Source organism: Misgurnus anguillicaudatus, chromosome 22, assembly GCF_027580225.2.
Source record: "Misgurnus anguillicaudatus chromosome 22, ASM2758022v2, whole genome shotgun sequence".
In the NCBI taxonomy this organism is placed as follows: domain Eukaryota; kingdom Metazoa; phylum Chordata; class Actinopteri; order Cypriniformes; family Cobitidae; genus Misgurnus; species Misgurnus anguillicaudatus.
In genome coordinates, this window is record NC_073358.2 from 7,321,482 (window position 1) to 7,343,283 (window position 21,802).

The 21,802-nt window shown below is 39.5% G+C and overlaps 1 protein-coding gene across 7 annotated transcripts in view; it reads right to left on the reverse strand.

The window, feature by feature from the left end:
• Positions 1-1,147: 1,147 nt before the first annotated feature.
• The window catches only part of cntrl (centriolin), a 40,292-nt gene continuing 19,637 nt past the window's right edge, over positions 1,148-21,802 (reverse strand). For 4 of the 7 annotated variants that reach the window (XM_073860892.1, XM_073860890.1, XM_073860895.1 and 1 more), the window contains 25 exons: positions 21,524-21,677; positions 21,002-21,222; positions 20,729-20,905; positions 16,694-16,828; positions 16,435-16,580; positions 16,148-16,328; positions 15,917-16,075; positions 14,132-14,290; positions 10,072-10,179; positions 8,811-8,952; positions 8,587-8,729; positions 8,339-8,510; positions 7,977-8,266; positions 7,719-7,876; positions 7,464-7,626; positions 7,244-7,374; positions 4,198-4,338; positions 3,766-3,892; positions 2,578-2,742; positions 2,343-2,502; positions 2,151-2,266; positions 1,830-2,047; positions 1,596-1,744; positions 1,457-1,521; positions 1,148-1,378 (listed from right to left, as the gene is read on the reverse strand). In XM_073860892.1, coding sequence (XP_073716993.1) covers positions 1,172-1,378; positions 1,457-1,521; positions 1,596-1,744; positions 1,830-2,047; positions 2,151-2,266; positions 2,343-2,502; positions 2,578-2,742; positions 3,766-3,892; positions 4,198-4,338; positions 7,244-7,374; positions 7,464-7,626; positions 7,719-7,876; positions 7,977-8,266; positions 8,339-8,510; positions 8,587-8,729; positions 8,811-8,952; positions 10,072-10,179; positions 14,132-14,290; positions 15,917-16,075; positions 16,148-16,328; positions 16,435-16,580; positions 16,694-16,828; positions 20,729-20,905; positions 21,002-21,222; positions 21,524-21,677 — 3,987 coding nt within the window. In that variant the 3' untranslated portion in view covers positions 1,148-1,171. The remainder of the gene's footprint in view (positions 1,379-1,456; positions 1,522-1,595; positions 1,745-1,829; positions 2,048-2,150; positions 2,267-2,342; positions 2,503-2,577; positions 2,743-3,765; positions 3,893-4,197; positions 4,339-7,243; positions 7,375-7,463; positions 7,627-7,718; positions 7,877-7,976; positions 8,267-8,338; positions 8,511-8,586; positions 8,730-8,810; positions 8,953-10,071; positions 10,180-14,131; positions 14,291-15,916; positions 16,076-16,147; positions 16,329-16,434; positions 16,581-16,693; positions 16,829-20,728; positions 20,906-21,001; positions 21,223-21,523; positions 21,678-21,802) is intronic. The other 3 variants (XM_073860894.1, XM_073860891.1, XM_073860893.1) reach the window with 3 other exon arrangements.

Here is a 21,802-nt window from a genome sequence, read left to right on the forward strand (position 1 = left end):
AATAACATGATAACATAAACATGTTTTGACAAAAATGTAAAAAAATGGATTTATCTCGTTTTGCAACAAAACTCTTCAAATGCAGAATCGATTAAAGGTGCCAAACAATGCATTGAAACAATCTGTTAAATTGTTCTGAAATATCTACACAAAAGGTATGCGGCTTTATTAAGTGCAAAAATATCCAGAAAAGTTTTTACATGTCCATTTACAACCATAGGATTTGCCCCCAGAATAAAAAGGTCTATTATTACCTTATTTGAAAGGGTCATGATTAATAATGTTGAGCTCTGCTCTGATTGGCGGGTGCACAGAGCAGCTCATTTCAGTAGCTCTGTGTGTATGCAAACAGACCTTATGTTTTAGCCTGTATCAGACGAAGATACAGAATTTGAGGAATAATGAATTGTTTGGAGATTGTTAAAGGGATAGTTCACTAAAATGAAATTTTCATTTTAAAGTGAACTATCCCTTTAATAGATGTTTCTGTGTGGTAAGTTTGTGTTTTTTTTCAGTATGGACCTGCAAAACGTAACTGTAACGTCAATAGTAGAACTTCAGCCTAAACGCTAGCTTACAGCATTAACTAGCATATAGCGCTAACTTAGCAGTCACAACGTTGTTTTTAGCATTGTAAGAAAATTGCACTTAATTTAATGTGTAATTTAAAAGAATATTCCATTTTCTTAAAAGAAAAATCCAGATAATTTACTCACCACCATGTCATCCAAAATGTTGATGTCTTTCTTTGTTCAGTCCAGAAGAAATTATGTTTTTTGAGGAAAACATTGCAGGATTTTTCTAATGGACAAAAATAAAAAGACACAGAAATGGAAACAGGCAACTTTTCATAGTACTTCTATTAGTAGAACTGCGTCCACTAGGGGGAAACGTAGTCGATGATCCACTTTATTCTCCTTAAAGACTGGGTTTTACGGCTCGACAGCTTATAAAAACTTATTTCTGGTTTCTTTGGCTTGTTAGCTGTACATATTGTCACACAGCAGCTTTTAGGCATTATTCTGTTTTTTGTTATAAGCCAGAAATGACAAGGAGGCGGCCCCTCGCAACACAAAGTCAACGGAGACGGATGGATCGCTTCCCCCCCCCTGTGGGCGTGGTTTTCAGGTTATGACGCGCTGCGCTCTGTCTCTATACAGAATGTTTATATTTATACACAGTGGGTCACCTTTTCACATTCTTCAAGCTGTGTCTGTTTCTCGGCTACTTCTGCCTTTAGCTCCCGTAACTGATGGCCCAGTTTGTCCAGTGTTTGTTTTCTTCTACTGATCTTCTCCTCCTTCTCCAGCAGTTCAGCCTTTCGATCCTTCTGCTGCTTCACAAGATCATCTCGCTGCTTCTTTGCGACCTTCACCTCCTTTGCAAGTACGACAGCATATTTTATTCCATAGCACAAAAACTTCCCTAAAACTACAGAGCTTTACAATCAACTTACTTCTTTGATCTCATCCAACTGAGTTTGAGATTCAACCAGCTGTTTCTTTAATCTGTTCACCTCTTCTGTGGGTATAAACAAGCATTTGAGGACAAGAGTTATTGTCATTGTGATATTTATTATGTTGAATAGCACGGACCCTCGAGCTTGGCTGCGGCATCTCTGCTGATCTCCTGCTGGAGTTCGTGTGCATGTTTCCGGTCCTGCTGCAGTCTGTCGAGCTCTGCCTTTCTTTCGAGGAGCTCTGTCTCTGCTGTTCTCACCTTCTTCTCCACAGCCTCCAAACACCTCAAACCATACCAGAAAAAAATGCACTTCAGCACCACCAAATACACGGAGACCACCCAGAACTGCTAAATATGATATATGTTACCTCTGCGCATGCATACGTCTGGCTTCCAGGTTTTTGCACTGTTCCTGCAAGCTGCTCCGGTCTCTGACTGCCGTCTCTGTTTGCCGTTGTAGTTCAAGACTCTGTTGTTGGAGCGCGTGAAGATCCGCTCTCTCTTTCTCCAGCAGGTTCATCTGTCTTTCAGTCTCTCCATACTGCTCTTTCAACTCTTGTTGGACACGCTGGAGCTCTGCACTGACCTGAGAAGCATGTGCTTGTACATTAGCATAGCTTTAAAGATCAAAACAGACCTTGTACAGAACCTACAGACCTTTTTCTGTTTTTTCAGTTTGCTAGACTGACCTGAAGGAGAGTTTCTTGGCCCTTCTCAAGCTGGTCCAGTTTTTGGTCCTGTTGCATCTTTACATCCTCTAATTCCTCAGTCGCCAACTGGACCATTTCCATCACGTGCTTCAGCTCTAGACACACAACATAATACATATCTTAAGATGAATCAGACCTACAGTATGGATTCAATATGTTTTTGTAACAGACCTGCTTTATGTTTGCTGACAGTTGATCTGAGGTTCTGCAGGGTTTCCTCTTCATCTTGCTGATCTTTCTTATACCGCGTCAGTCTGTTCCTCCCCTCGGTCAGCTGAGAGTCCAGCTCTCCCTTCTGGACGGCCAAAGTCTGCACATCCACACGTAGCTCCTACACTTACAGTTCATGCAAGTTTACTACGCGTGCTTCCTAAGTTTTGAAACATTGAGATTAAGTGATACAGACCTGAATGCGCTGGTGTAAGGTTTGGACGTCCTCCTCTCCCTGTCTGAGCACATCTAACAGTCCTTGCCTGTGCTGCTCCACATTAACCCTTAGCACCTCCTCTTCTTGTTTCCATTGCTCCAGCTTCCTATCCAGCAACGAAAGCTCCTCCTGCCGTAACTCCACCTGTAGCCCACACAACGGCCTTACATTATCATCACCATGATAATACATATATTGATGTCATTAAGATAAATAAATTGTACTGTTTTTTAAGATGAATTTCAGGCACTCGTTGCTCATTTAAACACTGATAGGAGCTACACAAGGGTTGGCACACTTTTCATTTTACTCATATAACTTGGATTTCTGCTGTAAACGCATTGGGCGTTCTGATTATTTTTTTATTGGTTATTATGCTTTAAAGGATTAGTTCATTTTCTTTTAAAAAATCCAGATAATTTACTCACCACCATGTCATCCAAAATGTTGAAGTCTTTCTTTGTTCACTCGAGAAGAAATTGTGTTTTTTGAGGAAACTATTCCAGGATTTTTCTCATTTTAATGGACTTTAATGGACCCCAACACGTAACAGTTTAAAATTGCAGTTTCAACAGAGTTTCAAAGGACTCTAAACGATCCCAAACGAGGCATAAGGGTCTTATCTAACGAAACGATTGTCATTTTTGACAAGAAAAATAAAAAATCTGCACTTTTAGTGCAACTTCTCATCTATCTCCGGTCCTGTGACGTGCCAGCGCAACCTCACATAATTGCGTAATGCCTTGGAAAGGTCACGTGTTACATATATGAAATGCACACTTGCGGACCATTTAAAACAATAAACTGACACAAAGACATTAATTAGTATCACACAACATACAACAACGTAGGAAAGGTCCTCTTTCTCCACACTTGTAAACACTGGGGCGTAGTTTCGCATATGTCATCCGCTACCTTTCGGTGTGATAACGTATTACATGAGGTCGCGCTGGGCGGGGCTTTATCAGTGTGATGTCACATTAACAAGAGAATCAACACGGCATGTCTAATGAGACTGCTTTGGTTTAATGGGGATTAAAAAAGGAGGAGTGGGTGTTTTTTATTGTTCAACACAAATGTATGTACCTTGTTGATGTGGATTTTGCATAATAGGTGCCCTTTAAACTATGTGTATTGAGTCATGTCTTTATTGGCTGTGTATGTTACCTGTGTGCTGATCATGTCCAGTTGTGTTTGCCGTTGTGTTAGGTTGTTCTCCGCCTCCCTGCAGCTTTGAAGAAGTTTGGCCTCGAGGTTCTGGCTCTCATTCAGCTCATTCTGTACGGCCTCCAGTCTAAAATAAAAAACCCAGATATTTCAATGAGGAGAGATAAGAGATGAGAGAGTTCAGTCCTATTTTTATTCTTGGGGGCAACTGTATAAACCTAGCCGCTAAGTCAACAACTAGTGTGATTAACTAGCAAATAGTTAGGGCTAATCAGTCTTAATTTACAGATTCAGATTTGACCCATCTACTTTTTATGTTACTTAAAAAGTTATGACCAGTCTTGAAAAAAATCTAACTTGTAAGACTAGTTTACGCAATTAATGCAATTGGCTCTGCATTCAGTGATTAACTGAAACGAAATGTTGGATCACCTGTCAGTCGCTCGTTCCAGCTTTCTGTCGACTTCTTGAAACTTTGCATTTCGACATGTGATTATCTCCTCCACATCTTGTAGGGTGTGTTCATGTTCCTGTTTCCTTTTCTGTAGCTCCAGAACTTCCTCTTGAAGATTCCTGCAGTCAACATGCACAGGTTTTCAACTAGCAAAGTCTTCAGCCGAAACAATTGGATGCTCACAGTACACCAAAAATGGCATAAACTTACTCTGGAAGTATCAAAAAAATGAAAGTAGGTTTTCTTGCGGTGCTCCCTTCAACTCAGAATGTCGTAATTTCTAACTACTTGGAAAAGTTTAACAGTATGGTACTTGAAATCAGATTGCAGGAGGATTCATTCGAATTTTATTTAACCTGGAAGTCTCTTAAAGAAATACTCAAATTTAAAAAAAAATTGTAATATTTTACTCACCGCCATGTCATCCAAAATGTTGATGTCTTTCTTTGTTCAGTCGAGAAGAAATTTAGTTTTTCGATAAAAACATTTAAGGATTTTTCTAAAAAATTATAGACTTTATTGGACCTCAACAGTTTACAGTTTTAATGCAGTTTAAAATTGCAGTTTCAGCGCAGCTTTAAATGTCTCTAAACAATCCCAAACAAGGCATAAGGGTCTTATCTAGCAAAATGATTGTCATTTTCGGCAAGACAAATAAAAAATATGCACTTTTAAACCACAACTTCTCGTCTTGCAGTAGACGTGTGACGCGCCAGTGCGACCACGTGATGCGTCATGACGTCGAAAGGTCATGCATGACATATGCAAAACTACTGCCCCAGTGTTTACAAGTGTGGAGAAAGAGGACCATTCCGACGTTGTTGTATGTGGAATGATACTAATTAATGTCTTTGTGTCAGTTTATTGTTTATAATGGTCCACAAATGTGCGTTTCATATATGTAACACGTGACCTTTCGACGTCATTGCGCAATTGCGTGAGATCGCGCTGGCTCGTCACACGGCTGGTTCAAGACGAGAAGTTGTGGCAAAGAACTTATATTGACAAGAAGTGAAAGTCAATAGAATGTTCCATTGCAACACCAGCGCCCAGCAGCAGCCCTACGAATCCTCCATTTTGGAATGAGAGCGACTCAGGAGTCAACTAGAAGTGATGGCAATATCAGCTACTTTGTACAGTAGAAGATCAAATTCAAACTGAATGATGATAACACAGAATAACATACAATTAGACCAGTGATCATTAACCAAGTCTTCCACTTTTATACAGGCTAACTTTACATACATACCGACATAAACTCATCCACACATACTATTTTGGCTCCATATACATACACATATACACACATATACATCTGAATTGCTTGAAATGGATTAAGTAAGAAAAAAAAACAGCCACTGTCCAAAAGTGGCAATTGTAGGATAACAGACAGAGCAATGCATCATGTTCTATAAGATTATCATGTTTGTAGCGGGATCCAGGGGATTAATATGTACAAAATATATTTCTAGTGGAGTTGGTAACTAAAAATAATAGTAAATGTGTAAAGTAGCATAAATTAGAATAAAATAATAAAGCAAGAAAAACACTACTTCAAATGTGTATCTATTTAATGATTGGATTCCACAACTGAAAACAAAAACAACAACACAATACATACATACAAGACAATACAGTGTGTCGTGTAGGTGTAGCAAGTGAACAAAATTTTAATTCAAGAAACTTACTATTGCGCTTCTGATTTGGCTGTGAGATTCGCTGAGAATGAATTGACAGTGTTGCCAACTATTTCCAATGGAAAGTAGCTAAAGCTTGCTTGGAAAGTCGCTAAATGTCGCTAGATTACGTTATTACGTCATTAGCATAACAGTGACGTCATCACGTCGCATTTGCATTCTTACTACTTACTACTGTTTTTACGTTTCTCTCTCTCTGAATTTTTATTTTATTACACATGAATCCCTAAAAATGTTTTCTCGTTTGTTTATCTGCTTATGTTCTCATAAAACGAAATGTGTGTATGTTCATGTTTATATGGCCAAACAGTCCAGTTTCAAAACATACGCTAATAACTGATGGGAAACGTTGTTTTGTAGGTACATAACTCATTAACGCGTCAGCTCCGTACAATTTGTCTGTTCTGAATGTGCTGCTGCTCAGCTTACTCAAATACATTTATTTGTGTACATTGATTCATTTTATTCAAAGACCATTTTGCAGGAGCTGCTCATTGAGAAGAGTGAATGTCACGTAAAAATTCTCCAAAAGTCGCCAACAACGCCAGAAAAAGCCGCTAGATTTGTCGCTAGTCGCTTTTTTGAAAATAAGTCGCTAAAGGGGTCTGAAAAGTCGCTAAATCTAGCGACAAAGTCGCCAAGTTGGCAACACTGTGAATTGAGAATGAATTGGCTGTGAGAATTTTCATTCCAAAATGGCGGCCGCGCTACTGAAGCGCCACCTAGTGGCTGTTGCCAAAAACAAATCAGAGTCTCCCCTCTTGTTCTTCTATACTCTTTGGTTGTGGTTTAAAAGTGCAAATTTTTCTTGCTGAAAATGACAATCGTATTGCTAGATAAGACCCTTATGCCTTGTTTGGGATCGTTTAGAGCCTTTTGAAGCTGCGTTGACTGCGATTTAACTGCATTAAAATTGTAAACTGTTGAGGTCCAATAAAGTCTATTAAATTGAGAAAAATCCTGGAATGTTTTCCTCAAAAAACCTTATTTCTTCTTGACTGAACAAAGACAGAAAGACATCAACATTTTGGATGACATGGGTTGAGTAAATTGTTAGGATTTTTTAAAGAAAGTGGAATATTCTTTTGAAGGGCACTTATTATGCAAAATCCACTTTTACAAGGACATAAATGTGTTTTGCCAGTGTGTGAACAAAACCCCCCTACAATGAAAAAAATCCTTTTTTAATCATTTTTTGCTTCCATCCAAATAGGGACATTTTGGATATGCTATAATAAATGATCTTTGAGGAACCCACAGTAAGACTCAAAGGGTGAAAGAATCTTCCACATCCAGTTGTAAATGTAATGCAGCACTATAATGTTACCTGAGCCGTTGTTTGCCGTGTACCAGCTTTGTAGCGCTGTCTCGAGCTCTCCGTTCCATCTCCACCAGCTCTCGTTCTGTCTCTTCCGCTTGTCTCCTGGCCTCATTGTAACGCTGCAGATTTTCTTTAGTCTACAAAAGGACACGTGCATCAGATAGCATTCTCCTAACAGGAAGTTCATGCATATAAGGTGGTTATTATGTAAACACTGATGTCAGACTTTGGCTCTGGCGTCTCTGAGCTCTGTCTCGGCCTCAAGCAGCAGTCTGTCAGCCTCCCTGAGCTCGGCTCTGCGCTTCAAAAGTGTCTTCTCCACGCACTCCACCTCTCCCGACAAGCACTGCTCCTCCTCTGCGTGAGATGCAGAGCTTTCCGGCCCACTCCTGATGAACCAAACAATTAAAAGTCACATTTGGATTGAGACCAAATGCATAACAGTATAGTACCGGACTTTATAGATGTAGCGCTGACTTACATGTGGTGCTTTAGTGTGTGGACAGTTCTGCGCAGACGTTTGATTTCCCTCTGCAGATCTGCTGTTTTCTCCCGCAGCGCGAGCTGTGCTTTCTCACTGTGAAGTCTATCAGCATGTTCATCTCTCAGTCTGTGCTCTGCGTTTTTAAGATCTCGCTCCTGCACCAAACAAACAACTATTATTGTTTATTTATGGATTCATTCAATACAGCCACCCTGTCTAAAACTATTTTATACAAGTATAACATTGCATGCTCACCAAATCCTGATGTCCAGGCACATTACAGTGCAGCGTTCCATTGGGCACCAGAGGAATAGTAAGATTGCTGGGAGGAGGCCCGTATACAAGCCTGGCTCCATCAGGGGGCGGCCCGTACAGAACCGTACTTGATCCAATGGGAAAGCCAGGTAAAGTGTGATTGTACATAACTGAGCTAGAAGGAGGTAGAGGAGCGGCACCATCAGGGACAGTAAACCCAGCAGTGCCCGCGACAGGAGACACACCCTCCCCATCGCTCTCTCTTCCACTGTCTCTGAACATCTGAGCATCTGTGAAACACGAAAACATCGAAATTACATGTTTGTGTGAAGGTCATTAATCTGAAAAAAAAGGGAACTTACCTCTTCTGGCACGAGTGTGTGGATGTGGGGAATAAACCCAGTATCCACCATTAACAGGTGGTCTTTTATCCCTGTGTGCTCTGTGACTGGACCGCCGACCTTTTTCTGGGGAATGATGGTGAACAGAATCTAATCCTGAGTCCTGTGTGCCTAAAGATCCCAGACTAGGAGCCTGGGGATGAACAAGGTGTGGCTTAAAAATGGCAAAGGAAGGATTGCATTGCTAATGCTAAAGTCACAAATCTTACATTTTGGTTTGACGGTACATAGTACCAGTATCCAGTGTTGGGTCTGGGATGTCCTAAACTGGACAGGTAGTTATTCTGCTGCAGCAGTTTTTCCCGCAGAGCTCCGATCTCTTCCAGAAGCTCTTGCAGATTTTCATTGTTAGCTACACAAACACAATATACACCAATAAATGTTGACATTTTCTGTGTTTCTTTTTTATAATAAAACTAAAATGCATGCAAACCTTCGTTGGCTTGAGCAAGTTGACCTCTGAGGCGTTTGGTCTGGGCTTGTTGTTTTTTCAGGCTTTGGTTTAATCTGTCCAATTCTTGCTGTCGAAAGTTAGAGTTTGAGACGTTGCGGGGGCTTCCATCCATCTCGTGAAGCTACGAACAAGAGAAACCAGAAAGCATGAACATAGAGACAGAGCGCACCATAGATATGTATATAAAGGCTAGATGGCTCGTCCGCGCTGCTGGCCAATTGAGTGCAACGTCCGCATTTTGGCGGCCATCTTACGACAGGGCGCTCGCTCACTCGTAGCATTGAGTTTTAATGATGCAGGTACTTTTAAATGACCATAACTTGCTTAATTTTTTACCGATTTTCAAACGGTTTGGTTTGTTATAAACGTCAAAGATGGACCTATGACACTGCATACCTATACTAAAAATAAAAAATAAATTCATGAAACATGTTAAAGCATCCAGAATTATAGCCACGTTAATAACGTTTGTAAAAACCCAAACCGTTTGAAAATCGGTAGAAAATTAAGCAAGTTATGGTCATTTAAAAGTACCTGCACCATTAAACTCAATGCTACGAGTGAGCGAGCGCCCTGTCGTAAGATGGCCGCCAGGTGATGCCGTTAGGGACTCCGCCTTGAGCCATCTAGCCTTTATATACATATCTATGGAGCGCACCGCGTCATAACATGAAAACCACGCCCACCGGGGGGGGGACAATCCATCCGTTTTCATTGACTTTGTATTGCGAGGGGCTCCCTCCTTCTCATTTCTGGCTTATAACAAAAACAGAATAATGCCTAAAAGCTGCTGTGTGACAGGATATACAGCTAACAAGCCAAAAAAAACAGAAATAAGTTTTTATAAGCTGTCGACCCCAAAAAACGAGCGTTTTTGGAGACAAAAGTGGAAACAGGCAACTTTTCATAGTGACTGCACCCACTAGAGGGAAACGTAGTCGGCGATCCACTTTTTTCTCCTTAACGGCTTGGTTTTACGATTCGACAGCTTTTGAAAAACTTTTTTGGCTTGTTAGCTGTACATCTTGTCACACAGCAGTTTCACGCATCATTCTGTTTTTTGTTATAAGCCAGAAATGACAAGGAAGCGGCCTCTCGCAACACAAAGTCAACGGAGACGGCCGGACCGCTCGCCCCCAGTGGGCGTGGCCCTCAAATTAGCATAACTGCGCTCTGTCTCTATATGGCAGCGAGGAACCTGACAGAAAATAACCAAACCAAGACCGTTACTATACGTTACCCTATCTCTCAGAAGCTTCTGGAGAACCTGGATCTCTGCTTCAGCATTAGTCAAGCCTTGAATGGCTTGAGCAGCCTGAATTTTGGTGCTCTCGAGCTCCTCTTCATTCTAAACACACACAAGTTTGTTTCACCACATTACTAAGGCCATCACATAAAATGTAGTCTTTTTTTACCAAACCAATAATATTTTCTCTTCACAAAACTTTGACCTCAATTAAAGGTGGAGTGTGTACATTTTAGGAGGATCTATTGACAGAAATGCATTATACTGTAAGATAACTACACTTTCAGTGGTGTATAAAGGCCGTACAAAATGAACCTTTTTTTATTACATACAACGCGGGTCCCCTTACATGGAAGTCGCCATTTTGAGCTGCCACGTTTCTATTGTTAACTACAACAGTTCCCTCAACATTATCTATGTTTACATGTACAAAATTTTTGTCAACAGACTGAATTTATTTAGATTAATTTGATTAAAATGTTCGTTTACACATATAATCAAAACTAATGTCTGCGCAAGCGCACATCCAGGGTTGGCAAATTTGCAAATAAAACCAGCCCAATGGACATTCAAAACTAGCCCAAAAGCATCCCATTGACTATTCACAGCCCAAATACCAATAACTAATAAACAAAATCCTTTTATCTTTAACCTGCAGAAAAAATCAACAGTTTAAAGAGACACTCCACTTTTTTAAAAAAATATGCTAATTTTCCAGCTCCCCTAGAGGTTAACATTTGATTTTTACCGTTTTGGAATCCATTCAGCTGATCTCCGGGTCTGGCTGTACCACTTTTAGCATAGCTTAGCATAATCCATTGAATCCGATTAGACCATTAGCATACCTCTCAAAAATAACCAAAGAGTTTTGATATTTTTCCTTTTTAAAACTTGACTCTTCTATAGTTACACCGCGTACTAAGACTGATGGAAAATTTAAAGTTGCGATTTTCTAGGCCAATATAGCTAGGAACTACAGTCTCATTCTGGCGTAATAATTAAAGATAGAATACGTAGAATTCGCCACTAGATGGCGCCAAAACGGCAATAACAACAAATGACGTTGATTAATGACGCTCTGAAGCAGCGTGGAATTATCGGATTTGTAGTCTTCAACTCAACCGCTGATGGCCATTAATCAGACGCGAACGAGAAATCACGTTGACGGATAAGTTAATTAAGGGCACTATCTTACACCCGGCGCAATGCAGCGCAATGCGCGACTCAAGTGTCTTTCGCTACTTTCCACCCTAATTTTCACGATTAGCTCCGCGTAGATTAAATAGCAAATGCATTTGCTCCCCTTTTGCGCCCAGGGGCGTTCTGGTCTGAAAACGAGGCGTGTTCAGGCGCATTGTTGGCGCGTTGCTATTTTGAGGCAACTAAAATAGACTACGCCATTGACCAACAAAAACCGAGTCTAAAGTCAATGGCGCAATGTATTTTATGTTATTTTAAGAGCGCATTAGTAAAATGCGCCTATAAACGGGAGGACAACGCGGGCTTGCTTATTACAAAGTACATGAATGCGCAGCAGCACCAAAATGCTTTTAAATTTGAAAGATTAAAGGATTGAATGTAAAAGATTATTATTGAGTCTCTTGGACATAAATGAGGACTAATTATGAGATGTTAGAAGGCGCAAAGAGCTGCTTCACCTGCAGCCTGGTAAGTAAATAAATGCTTTGCTTTGAACAAATGCGTTTGTTTTTAAATGTTTTTTTTAATGCTACCTCATGGATTTATTGTATATGATGTACCTGTGTGGATATGGTGAGATGAGAAACAATTTTAAGTAATGCTTAAAAAAAACTCTTTGCTAAAAAAAAACGCTGTCCAAAGTGCTGAAACGTGAGGAGAGCCGTTTGTAATTTCTTTATCTTCTGTTTGTTACAAATAAAGTATTTTTAGAGTACAAACCTTTACTTACATACTTGTAAATTATGTTTTGATGATATTGGATAGCCATACATTTAAAGCAATTACAAGCCAGCTTTTTACTTCCATGACTAAAAGAAAACGGGTTTTAAAGGTTTTAATAAAAAAAAATAATTTCAATACAAGTGAAAAACAACACAATTATTTAACATTAATCTTAAACTGGGGATCTTCTACCTCCGCTTAGTTTTTCAGTTTACAAAATCCGTCATCTAAATAGGGATTAGACATAGCGCCAGCGCAACTTGCTTTTAAAGGGAATGAGAGCTGTGACTCTCATTGGTTTACTGCACGTTACGCCCAAATTACTCCCATTACAATAGGACCTACCCTTTTCGACCATGCGCTCGGCGCAAATTTTTTTTTCCCGTCGTTAAATTAGCAAAAGTGGATTCGGACACGCCCATTTACGTTGCGCTGTGCGCTTTAGACAATGCGCTTAGATCGTTAAAATAGGGCCCTAAGTCTTATAAATGTTACGTTTGATGACATCGTTTTATTTCAATATAAAATGTTATATTTGATGTTTAAAACGAAATTGTTAGTCATAGATGTTACAGTATGAGTCCAAATTCGTGTGTTAACACAGCACAGAATTAAGTGTTCAAACTTACAATCTAAAATGATTTTTCACATAATGTATTGACAGTACAGATTTTATTGTGAGGTTATGATGTAAAATTATGATAGACTGTACAGTACCAAACTTTACTCTATTAGTAAGTGTCTTATTGTTGTACAATACTTGATGTTCATTATATCGTCTTGTGATCGATATAATAGCATACGATTTTTAAAGAGTTAAGAATCAAAACAACTCACCCGTCCCGTTTAACACAAGCAAGATCAGCATCTCTGTCTAGTTAAATGTTGCCGCGAAGCTCTCTCTATCCAGATAATGCAACACCCATATTAATCCTCATTCTTTCTCTCGTCTTGTTCCAAACTCTTCTTGGGTCGTTTGGTTGGCCCATATGGGAGCTGTCTTTGCTGACACAACCAGCGGCAGACGGTAAAGAATAATCTTAGTCCATAAACAAGCGTGCAGCCCGACAGGCGCTAACGCATGCATTTGTACACAACACTGTTGTCATGTGCTTTTTACGTCAGTAAAGGCGGTAACAAAGGGTCATGTGGATATTAACGTCATTGACAGGAGACCCGTGTCAATGTTTTAAATGGCAATTTTCTCACGATTTACAAGTAGTTGAAAACATTATAGATATTGATAGTAATCAGTTGAACAAAATATACAACACTGGCCTAGTGGTTTTTGGATATTTTACTGCAAATATCTTACAAATTGCACCTTTAAGGACTTTGCTGCTGTAACATGGCTGCAGCAGGCGCAAAGATATTACGCAGTGCCCGAAAATAGTCCCCTGCTATTGAAAGTTACCAAGCGGACTATTATCGGGTGCAGAGTTATATCATTGCACCTGCTGCAGTTCCTAGTCATATCGGCCTAGAAAATCACAACTTTTAATTTTATGTCGGTCTTAGTACATGATGTAACTACAGAAAAGTCAAGTTTAAAATAGGAAAAATATTTAAACTAAACTCTTTGGTCATTTTTGAGCGCGATGCTAATGGTCTAATCAGATTCTATGGATTATGCTAAAGGGGTACCGCCAGACCCGGAGATCGGCTGAATGGATTCTTAAACGATAAAAATCAAGTATTTAACTCTAGGGGAGCTGGAAAATTAGCCTATTTTCAAAAAAAGTACATTTAAAAGTAGCCCAAATCTCAACCCTGCCAAAAAGCAGTTCTTGCTTTACTTGGATAAATGTATAAAGTCAAAGTTGAGTTGGGGAAAGTTGTTCTTAAAATTTTTTCACATGAAGGCAATAAAAACACACCTTTCGAAAGCCACAACGCTATTTTATTGCTTTATGTAATATTATTATGAAAGTATAAACGCTGCAGAATGTACGATTACAAACTGATTATTTAGTTGCATGTAAATAGGGTTGCCAACTCTCACGTATTAGCCGGGATGTCCTGTATTTTGAGCCTAATTTATTTGTCCACGACAGGGCATCTTTGTCCTGTATTTCAGACTGAGAAAGTTGGCAACCCTACATGTAAACATACCTACAGTACTGTGTCTTACCTCTGTTCTCTCCAGATGTATCTTCTCTATAGTGCTGTGGAGAGAGTGAAGTTTGTCTTTGGCGGCGTTGAGTTGTTGAGCAGCCATTCTGTCAGCCGTGGTGAATGATCTTCTGAGCTTCTCAAACTGCTCTTGAGTCTGGCTCTCCTCAGCCTTCATCTAAAGAACCCGAAAAACATTAATACGGAGCTGCTGATACTTCCCTATAAATTTACATTTGTTATAAAAATAATGATTGAAGCTCAAAAGTCCATCCATCCTTTACAGAAGTAATTCACAAGGCTCAAGTGGGTTAATAAAGACCTTCTGAGGGCAATCGATGTGATTTTGTAAGAAAATTTCAATATTTAAAGGATTAATCCACTTTCTTAAAATAAAAATCCTGATAATTTACCCCCATGTCATCCAAAGTGTTGATGTCTTTCTTTGTTCAGTCAAGAAGAAAGTTTTTGAGGAAAACATTCCAGGTTTTTTATCAATTTAATAGACTTTATTGGACCCCAACAGTTTACAGTTTCAATGCAGTTCAAAATTGCAGTTTCAAGCAGCTTCAAAGGACTCTAAATGATCCCAAACGAGGCATAAGGGTCTTATCTAGCAAAACTATTGTCATTTTTGGCAGGAAAAATAAAAAATACGCAATTTTAAACCACAAATTCTTGCACCAAGCCGGCGCGACCTCACGTAATACGTAATGTCGTCGAAAGGTCACGCGTCACAAATGTGAAACACACACTTGTGAACCATTTTAAACAATAAACTGACACAAAGACATTAATTTGTATCATTCCACATACAACAACGTCTGAATGGTCCTCTTTCTCCACACTTGTAAACACTGAAGTGGTAGTTTCGCATACGTCAAACGTGACCTTTCGACCTGCTTACGCATCACTGGCGCGCCACACATGTAGTGCAAGACGAGAAGTTGTGGTTTAAAAGTGCTTTTTTTTCTTGACGAAATAAAATGACAATAGTTTTGCTAGATAAGAACCTTATGCCTCGTTTGGGATCATTTAGAGCCCTTTAAAGCTGCATTGAAACTGTTGGGGTCCAATAAAGTCTCCTAAATTAAAAAAAATCCTGGAATATTTTCCTCAAAAAAACTTAATTTCTTCTTGACTGAACAAAGAAAGACATTTTGGATGACATGTGGGTGAGTAAATTATCTGGATTTTTTTTAAGAAAGTGGAGTATTTCTTTAAAACGTTATAATCTACAATAATAGTTTCTGGTAACGACGACACACGTTTACGAGAGAGTGCGTTTTCCAGCGTATGACGTAGCGACGAGACATAGTGGACATAACACGAAAGATATGTGACGTTACGTCTTACGCTGCAAACGCACTATTTTGAATGAACGTTGGTCGTTTTTGAGCTTCAAATCAGAAGCACCATTTACTACTATTATAAAGCTTTTCTAATATAACTCTGATTGTGCTCATCTAAAAAAAAGATAATCATATACATTGAGGATGGCTTGAGGGTGAGTAAATCATGCAGTAATTTTAATTTTTGGCTGAACTATCCCTTAACACAGGGGTAGGCAAGTTCGGTCCTAGAGAGCCGCAGTCCTGCATATTTTAGCCTAAGCACTGATAATCTAACCTGATGTCTAAATCCTAAAGACATTGATTAGCTTGTTCAGGTGTGTTTGATTAGGGTTGGAACTAAACTCTGCAGGACTGCGGCTCTGTAGGACAGAACCTGCCTACACCCGCCTTAACATTTGAAAAGACTAGAAAACATTTTCTTATGAATTTAATCCCAGCTACTATGGCACCTGTTTATCTTGCTCCTCTAATTCGGCAAGCAGGCGGTCCCTTTCAATCTCTGTGTCCTCTAGGCGCTGCAGCATCAAGTACTGCTGCTCATGGGCATCTTCTAGCTCCTCCCTCAATCTTTGGAGCTCCGCCTCCTCATTCTGCCTCTCTGCTGCCTGCTGGAGTCAGGAAGATCAGCATCACATTCAACTTAGACAACAAGAATGCAGTTTGTTGGTTATGGCCCTCACCTGAGTCTGCTCCACCTGGTATCTCCTGAGTCTCTCTCGGAGAGATCTCACCTCTCCAGTGAGCACGTCTTGGCTCTGCTGAGCTTCATCTCTGTCTCTCTGGGCTGCTGATACCACACAATGGATTTCCTGTTGCAGCTCCATGAAACTCTTGTTCACTGCTTCTCCAAGGTCTTCAAACCTGGTGCAACAGGATGGAAGACAAAGCTATTCATTTCACCATCTGATGGATACACCTGTAGCCAGACAACCTTGATGATATATACAATAAGGACATCAAACTGTACCTCAGTTCCTCCTGTCCTGCAGATATGCTGCTCTTCAGCTCTTCGAGATCTTTCGTCAAACGGACTGGACACAGCAGTTTGGCCCTGGCCTGCTCCAATTCACTCTGAAGTGCAACTACCTTCTCTTTAAGGAAGTCTTTCTCCTCCTGTGCAGCCACGTTTAGAGTCAATTTGTAGAGTGGTTTTTAATTTTAAAAAATATTGTGACCCTACAATAAGAGTAACAATAAGTGCACACATGATCCTTGTATAAACACACCTGTAGAGCGTTGACCTGTTGCAGTAGTTCCCCGTTCTCCAGTTCTCTGTCGGCAGCCATTTGCATCCGTGTTAAAGCGTTCTCTTTAGCCTGCCGTTCCTTTTGAAGCTCTGCTTGCAGTGCAGAGTGCTCCATCTGTACATACAGAGAACCAACAACTATACCAATTTGAATTACACAGTCACTGCAGTGAATGATGCAGTATAGCGGGCTATATGAAATAGGTCCAACACTAAAGAAATGTTGTGTTAAACTCTGTTGACCTGATCATGCTCTTGATTATCAGTATCATCATCTCTAAGTTTGTAAAAACAAGAAAAAAAATGTATCTTGTAACATAACATGGAATAAAATTTTAAAGGAATATTCCATTTTCTTAAAAGAAAAATCCAGATAATTCACTCACCACCATGTCATCCAAAATGCCGATGTCCCTCCTTGCTCAGTCGAGAAGAAACTATGTTTTCCGAGGAAAACACTGCAGGACTTCTCTAATTCCAATGGACTTCAATAGACACCAACAATTAACACTTAACTCAAGTCCATTAAAATGAGAAAAATCCTGCAATGTTTTCCTCAAAAAAACATAATTTCTTCTCGACTGAACAAAGAAAGACAATAACATTTTGGATGACATGGTGGTGAGTAAATTATCTGGATTTTTCTTTTAAGAAAATTGAATATTCCTTTAACTTGCTCAACTATTGCATTTGGGCATTATGCATTTTCAAGATGCTGTGACTTAAATGGATAGTTTACCCCAAAATGACAATTTTATCAGAAATCACTTACCCCTGTGTCTTTCCACACCACCAAGTCCACCGATTGTCTTCAGAACACATTTTTAGATATTTTTGATGAAAACTGGGAGGCTTGTGACTGTCCCATAGACTTCAGTTTGATTTTCACAATTCTTTTCCCAGAAAATAATGAAAGACATTGCCAAAAAGGTCCATGTGCCATCAGTAGTTCAATAATAATATTAAGAAGCAACGAGAACACTTTTGTGTGCAAATAAAACAAAACGAACGATTTTATTTAACAGTTTGCCGTAGTCTGCTTGTGAACGGGCACTGAATGACCAGGAGGAGAACAAATCGTTTAATAAAATGTGTTCTTTTTGTTTTCTACTACTGATGGCACATGGACCTTTTTGGCAATGTCTTTCATTATTTTCTGGAAAAATAATTTTGAAAATCAAACTGAAGTCTATGGGACAGTCACAAGCCTCCCTGTTTTGGGGTAAACTAACCCTTTATTGTATTCAAAGTATACATTTTCCAATATATGCAAAAAAGTAGAGCTCCTAGAAGGTTTAAGGCGCAGTTCACATTTCGCATCTAAAGCAGCACGGAAACACAACCATGCCAGTTTCCTCCTTCTTACCAACGCACTTTCGATGCGCCATTCTGAAAAATTTAAGTATTTTCAAAAAGGAGAAAAAAGAAGCGTGTCGCACTGCATGCATTCTGTGCGTTTACATTCAAAATAACATATTTGTGCGTGCAAAAGACGTGAAATGTGAACCGCACCTAAAGCTGCAGTCTGTAGTTTTGGCCTCTCTATCGCCATCTCTGTTTGAACAACAAAATTGCTGATTATTTGCAGAGTAATTTTTTGTACGTACATTGTGCTTCGCCCCGCTACTCTGCGCAGATGAATCTGATGTCTGTGATCACTGCATTGCTGTGATGTAATTATGCAAATATGAATTACTTTTTTTAAACTTTTAACCAAAAAAACAGACCCAGCCTCTCTAATTATAAACCATTATTGTAAGCTTACCATTGTGAATTGGGGGTAAGGTAAGGAGATAGTTTTAAACACAGACTTGGTAATACTTTCTCAATAAATGATTTTTGTTCATTTATAACATGTCACAGACTGCAGCTTTAAAGGTTTACTCCACTTTCTTAAAAAAAACCCGATCATTTACTCACCCCCTTGTAATCCATAATGTTGATGTCTTTCTTTGTTCAGTCGAGAAGAAATTAAGTTTTTTGAGGAAAACATTCCATGATTTTTCTTAATTTAAGACTTTATTGGACCCCAACAGTTTAAATGCAGTTTTAAACTGCAAACTAAATTATCACAAACGAGGCATAAGGGTCTTATCTAGCAAACCCATCATAATTTTTGGCAAGAAAAAAAAAACGCACTTTTAAAGTTTAAAAACTTTTAAACTTCTCGTCTTGCACCAGCCGTGTGATGCACCAGCGCGACCTTACGTAATGCATAAGCACATCGAAAAGTCACGCATTACAAAGCAATGAAAAAAGATGAACAATTTGCAATGTCCTTTGCCTGTGATCCATCAAAGCACACAGATTTATGTTTTACATGGAAAAAGTCTGATTGTCATGATATGTCCGCTTAAAATCACAAACAAAAAGCAACCATAAACGTAGCTTAGACACTCCTTTTTCATTGACGCGAGGAAAAATATCACACGGGCTGTTAAACTTGGTATTAAGATGTGTTTTTGTCGATCAGATCAAAAGTGGACGAGAGAGACACATCACGTTTACACTTGGTGTTTAAATCCGTCTCTTTTTGTCCATTTTCGACCGCTTCTCTCCAGATTACTGAGGAGATGGTCTGTGGACGAGTCCCTCTCCTGTCATTTAATCATGAGTGGGAGTAATGACGGGTTTAATGGACAATATTATGTCAGCGTCCAATGCTTGTTTTAAGTAAACATGTTACATGTCAGTGTATATGTAAGAGCTTTCTCTGATATTGGTGAAATAAGATCGCTCAACTTTCACATGCTTGTAAATGAAACGAAAGACGCGCAGATCAGACGCTTTTATCAATGAAAGGCTAAAATAGCACTGTACACCGTGTGTTTGTGTTAGAGGTCAGAAAAGATGAAAAACATTTATCTCAGTACCTCAGATTACATAAAAGGGCGGAGAGATGGTGTGTGGCTGTTCGAACACATTAAACCACATACAACAAGAGTTATGCATAACAATGCTATAGTTAGACAAAGAACTATAAAACTTCAAGTTTACAACATAGACTGTATATAGATGTAAACGAATATGCTGAATTACCTGTGGAGAAGAAAGAAAGTATGCAACTTCTGTGTCCCTTGAGCCTCATGATCTTGGTAAACTAACATTAACTTACTCCAATATTGACTTTGGTCTTGATGTTTTTCCTGACGCGTTGTCGTTTTAAATCCCGGTTTAGCTTCCTTGGCGACGTGTTTTAATGTCCTCGAGAATAGTTCTTCAACAGGCTTTCAAATCTGCCTCAAATCAAAGCATTAGATCGCGGGATCATCACGGTGTGCGGCTGTTGTAAAATCCGAAGGATTCAGTCTACGTAGGTCGCATATCCGGGCTGCATACGTCATCAAGCCTGGTTTATTTAAATTAACTGAGCATTACATTCGCAAGTCATAAGCATATTACATCAATTTACAATTAACTTTATAATATTATAAATATTATAATATTCTGAAATAAGACTGTCTCGATGACGTTTACCGCCTACACATGCAACCTCCGGAGGCTTCAGCTAGCAGCCAACATGAGTGTAGTCTGAAAGCGCGAAAGGCGGAGCTTGAATTTCAGGAATGTCCCTCGTCGGCGAATGTATTTCAAAGATGGAGGCACAACATGGATTCAGCCAGTTGAGCGACTTGACCGTATGTATTTTAAATAGCAGATTCTACACTTACGAGAATACTTTAATTAGTGGGGTGGAAGTAATTACACATGAATGAGCACATACTTTTGAAAGAAAACATGGGTTTTTGCTAAGAATTAACTCAAAAAAGTACACAGTGGAGCTTTAACATCTGATGGTAAATTTTCAAACAAGGTCAAAGTTGTTAAAGCATGAGACAGTAATAAAACTTCTTTATTTCAACCTTTCTGATTTCATTCTTTCACGCCAATTTAAACCATGCAGTTTGTTGCAATTCCTTAAATATTCAAACCTCAACTGGGCAGCAAATTTTTACTTGCATTCGGCACTTGGTGAATGTTTGAACCCTGTGCAAGTCATAAAGAGATTTCCTACCTGACTGAGTCGACGCAGTCTGTCCAGCTCCTCCTGCAGTTGTGTGGCCTTACTATTTCTCTCCTGCCACTGTCTCTCCAGTTCTGTCTCATATTCACTGACCTGCCCCTGAGCCCGCCTGAGCTCCTCATTCTCCTTCCTCAGACCCTCCAACTCCTGCTGCTGATGCTTAAGCTCCTACCAAAAAATCCACAAATTCCAGTTTACAGAATAAAACGTGTCACAAAATTATGCCATGTGAACATTTCATTTAGCTTCAAAACTGATTTAGACCTTCTGGGAGCTCTCGGCATTCAGTGCTTCTGTCTCCAGTTGCGTGCACAGTAGCTCCTTCTCACGAAGGAGGCGCTGTAGAGCCTCATTTTCCCTCTGCAGATGCCTGCATTGGGACTGGGCCCTTCGTGCTTGGTCCTTAACTCCCTGCAGATACTCCTGGAGCCCTGAGATGATGCCCTCAAGGTCACGCTTGAGCGCCTCATTAGCTGCTATTTGACCTGAAGAAATGGAGACGTTTAAAAAATTATTTCCTAACATATGGATTCTAAAGAAATCAAAGCACTTTTGGTTAAAATGATCACAAATGATTCATATCAGAGGCATAGGAAAAAACAGTTTAACTTTAAATAAAGTTTGCAGACTCATGTGGACAGGCATGACGAGGTCCACATGACCACCCAAATACTTCTCACTGTGTATATCGTCATCTTTCATAAATCAGTTCTAAGTTTCTGAACTTATTCTTCATGAATTTCAAGAAACAATGATAGATAATAGACAGTATACAAAGTTCCTCACCATCAGTAAGTTGTTGCTCCAATTCTTTAATTTCCTGAGTTTCATTGTGGATGCGTGTGATCATATCATCCAACCTGCTCTCCAGCTCCTGGTGTTTTCTGCTCATGATGGCCAGCAGCTGTTTCGTCTTAGACAGCCGTGCCTTCACATGGTCCTAAATGTGTAAAGACAGAAAGAAAGAGAGGAGGAATTTACCTGGGGTCTCATTTATAAAACTGTGCGTAGGATCCTTACTAAAAGTCACAAAAGACAAAAATGGCATATGCCAAAAAATATTAA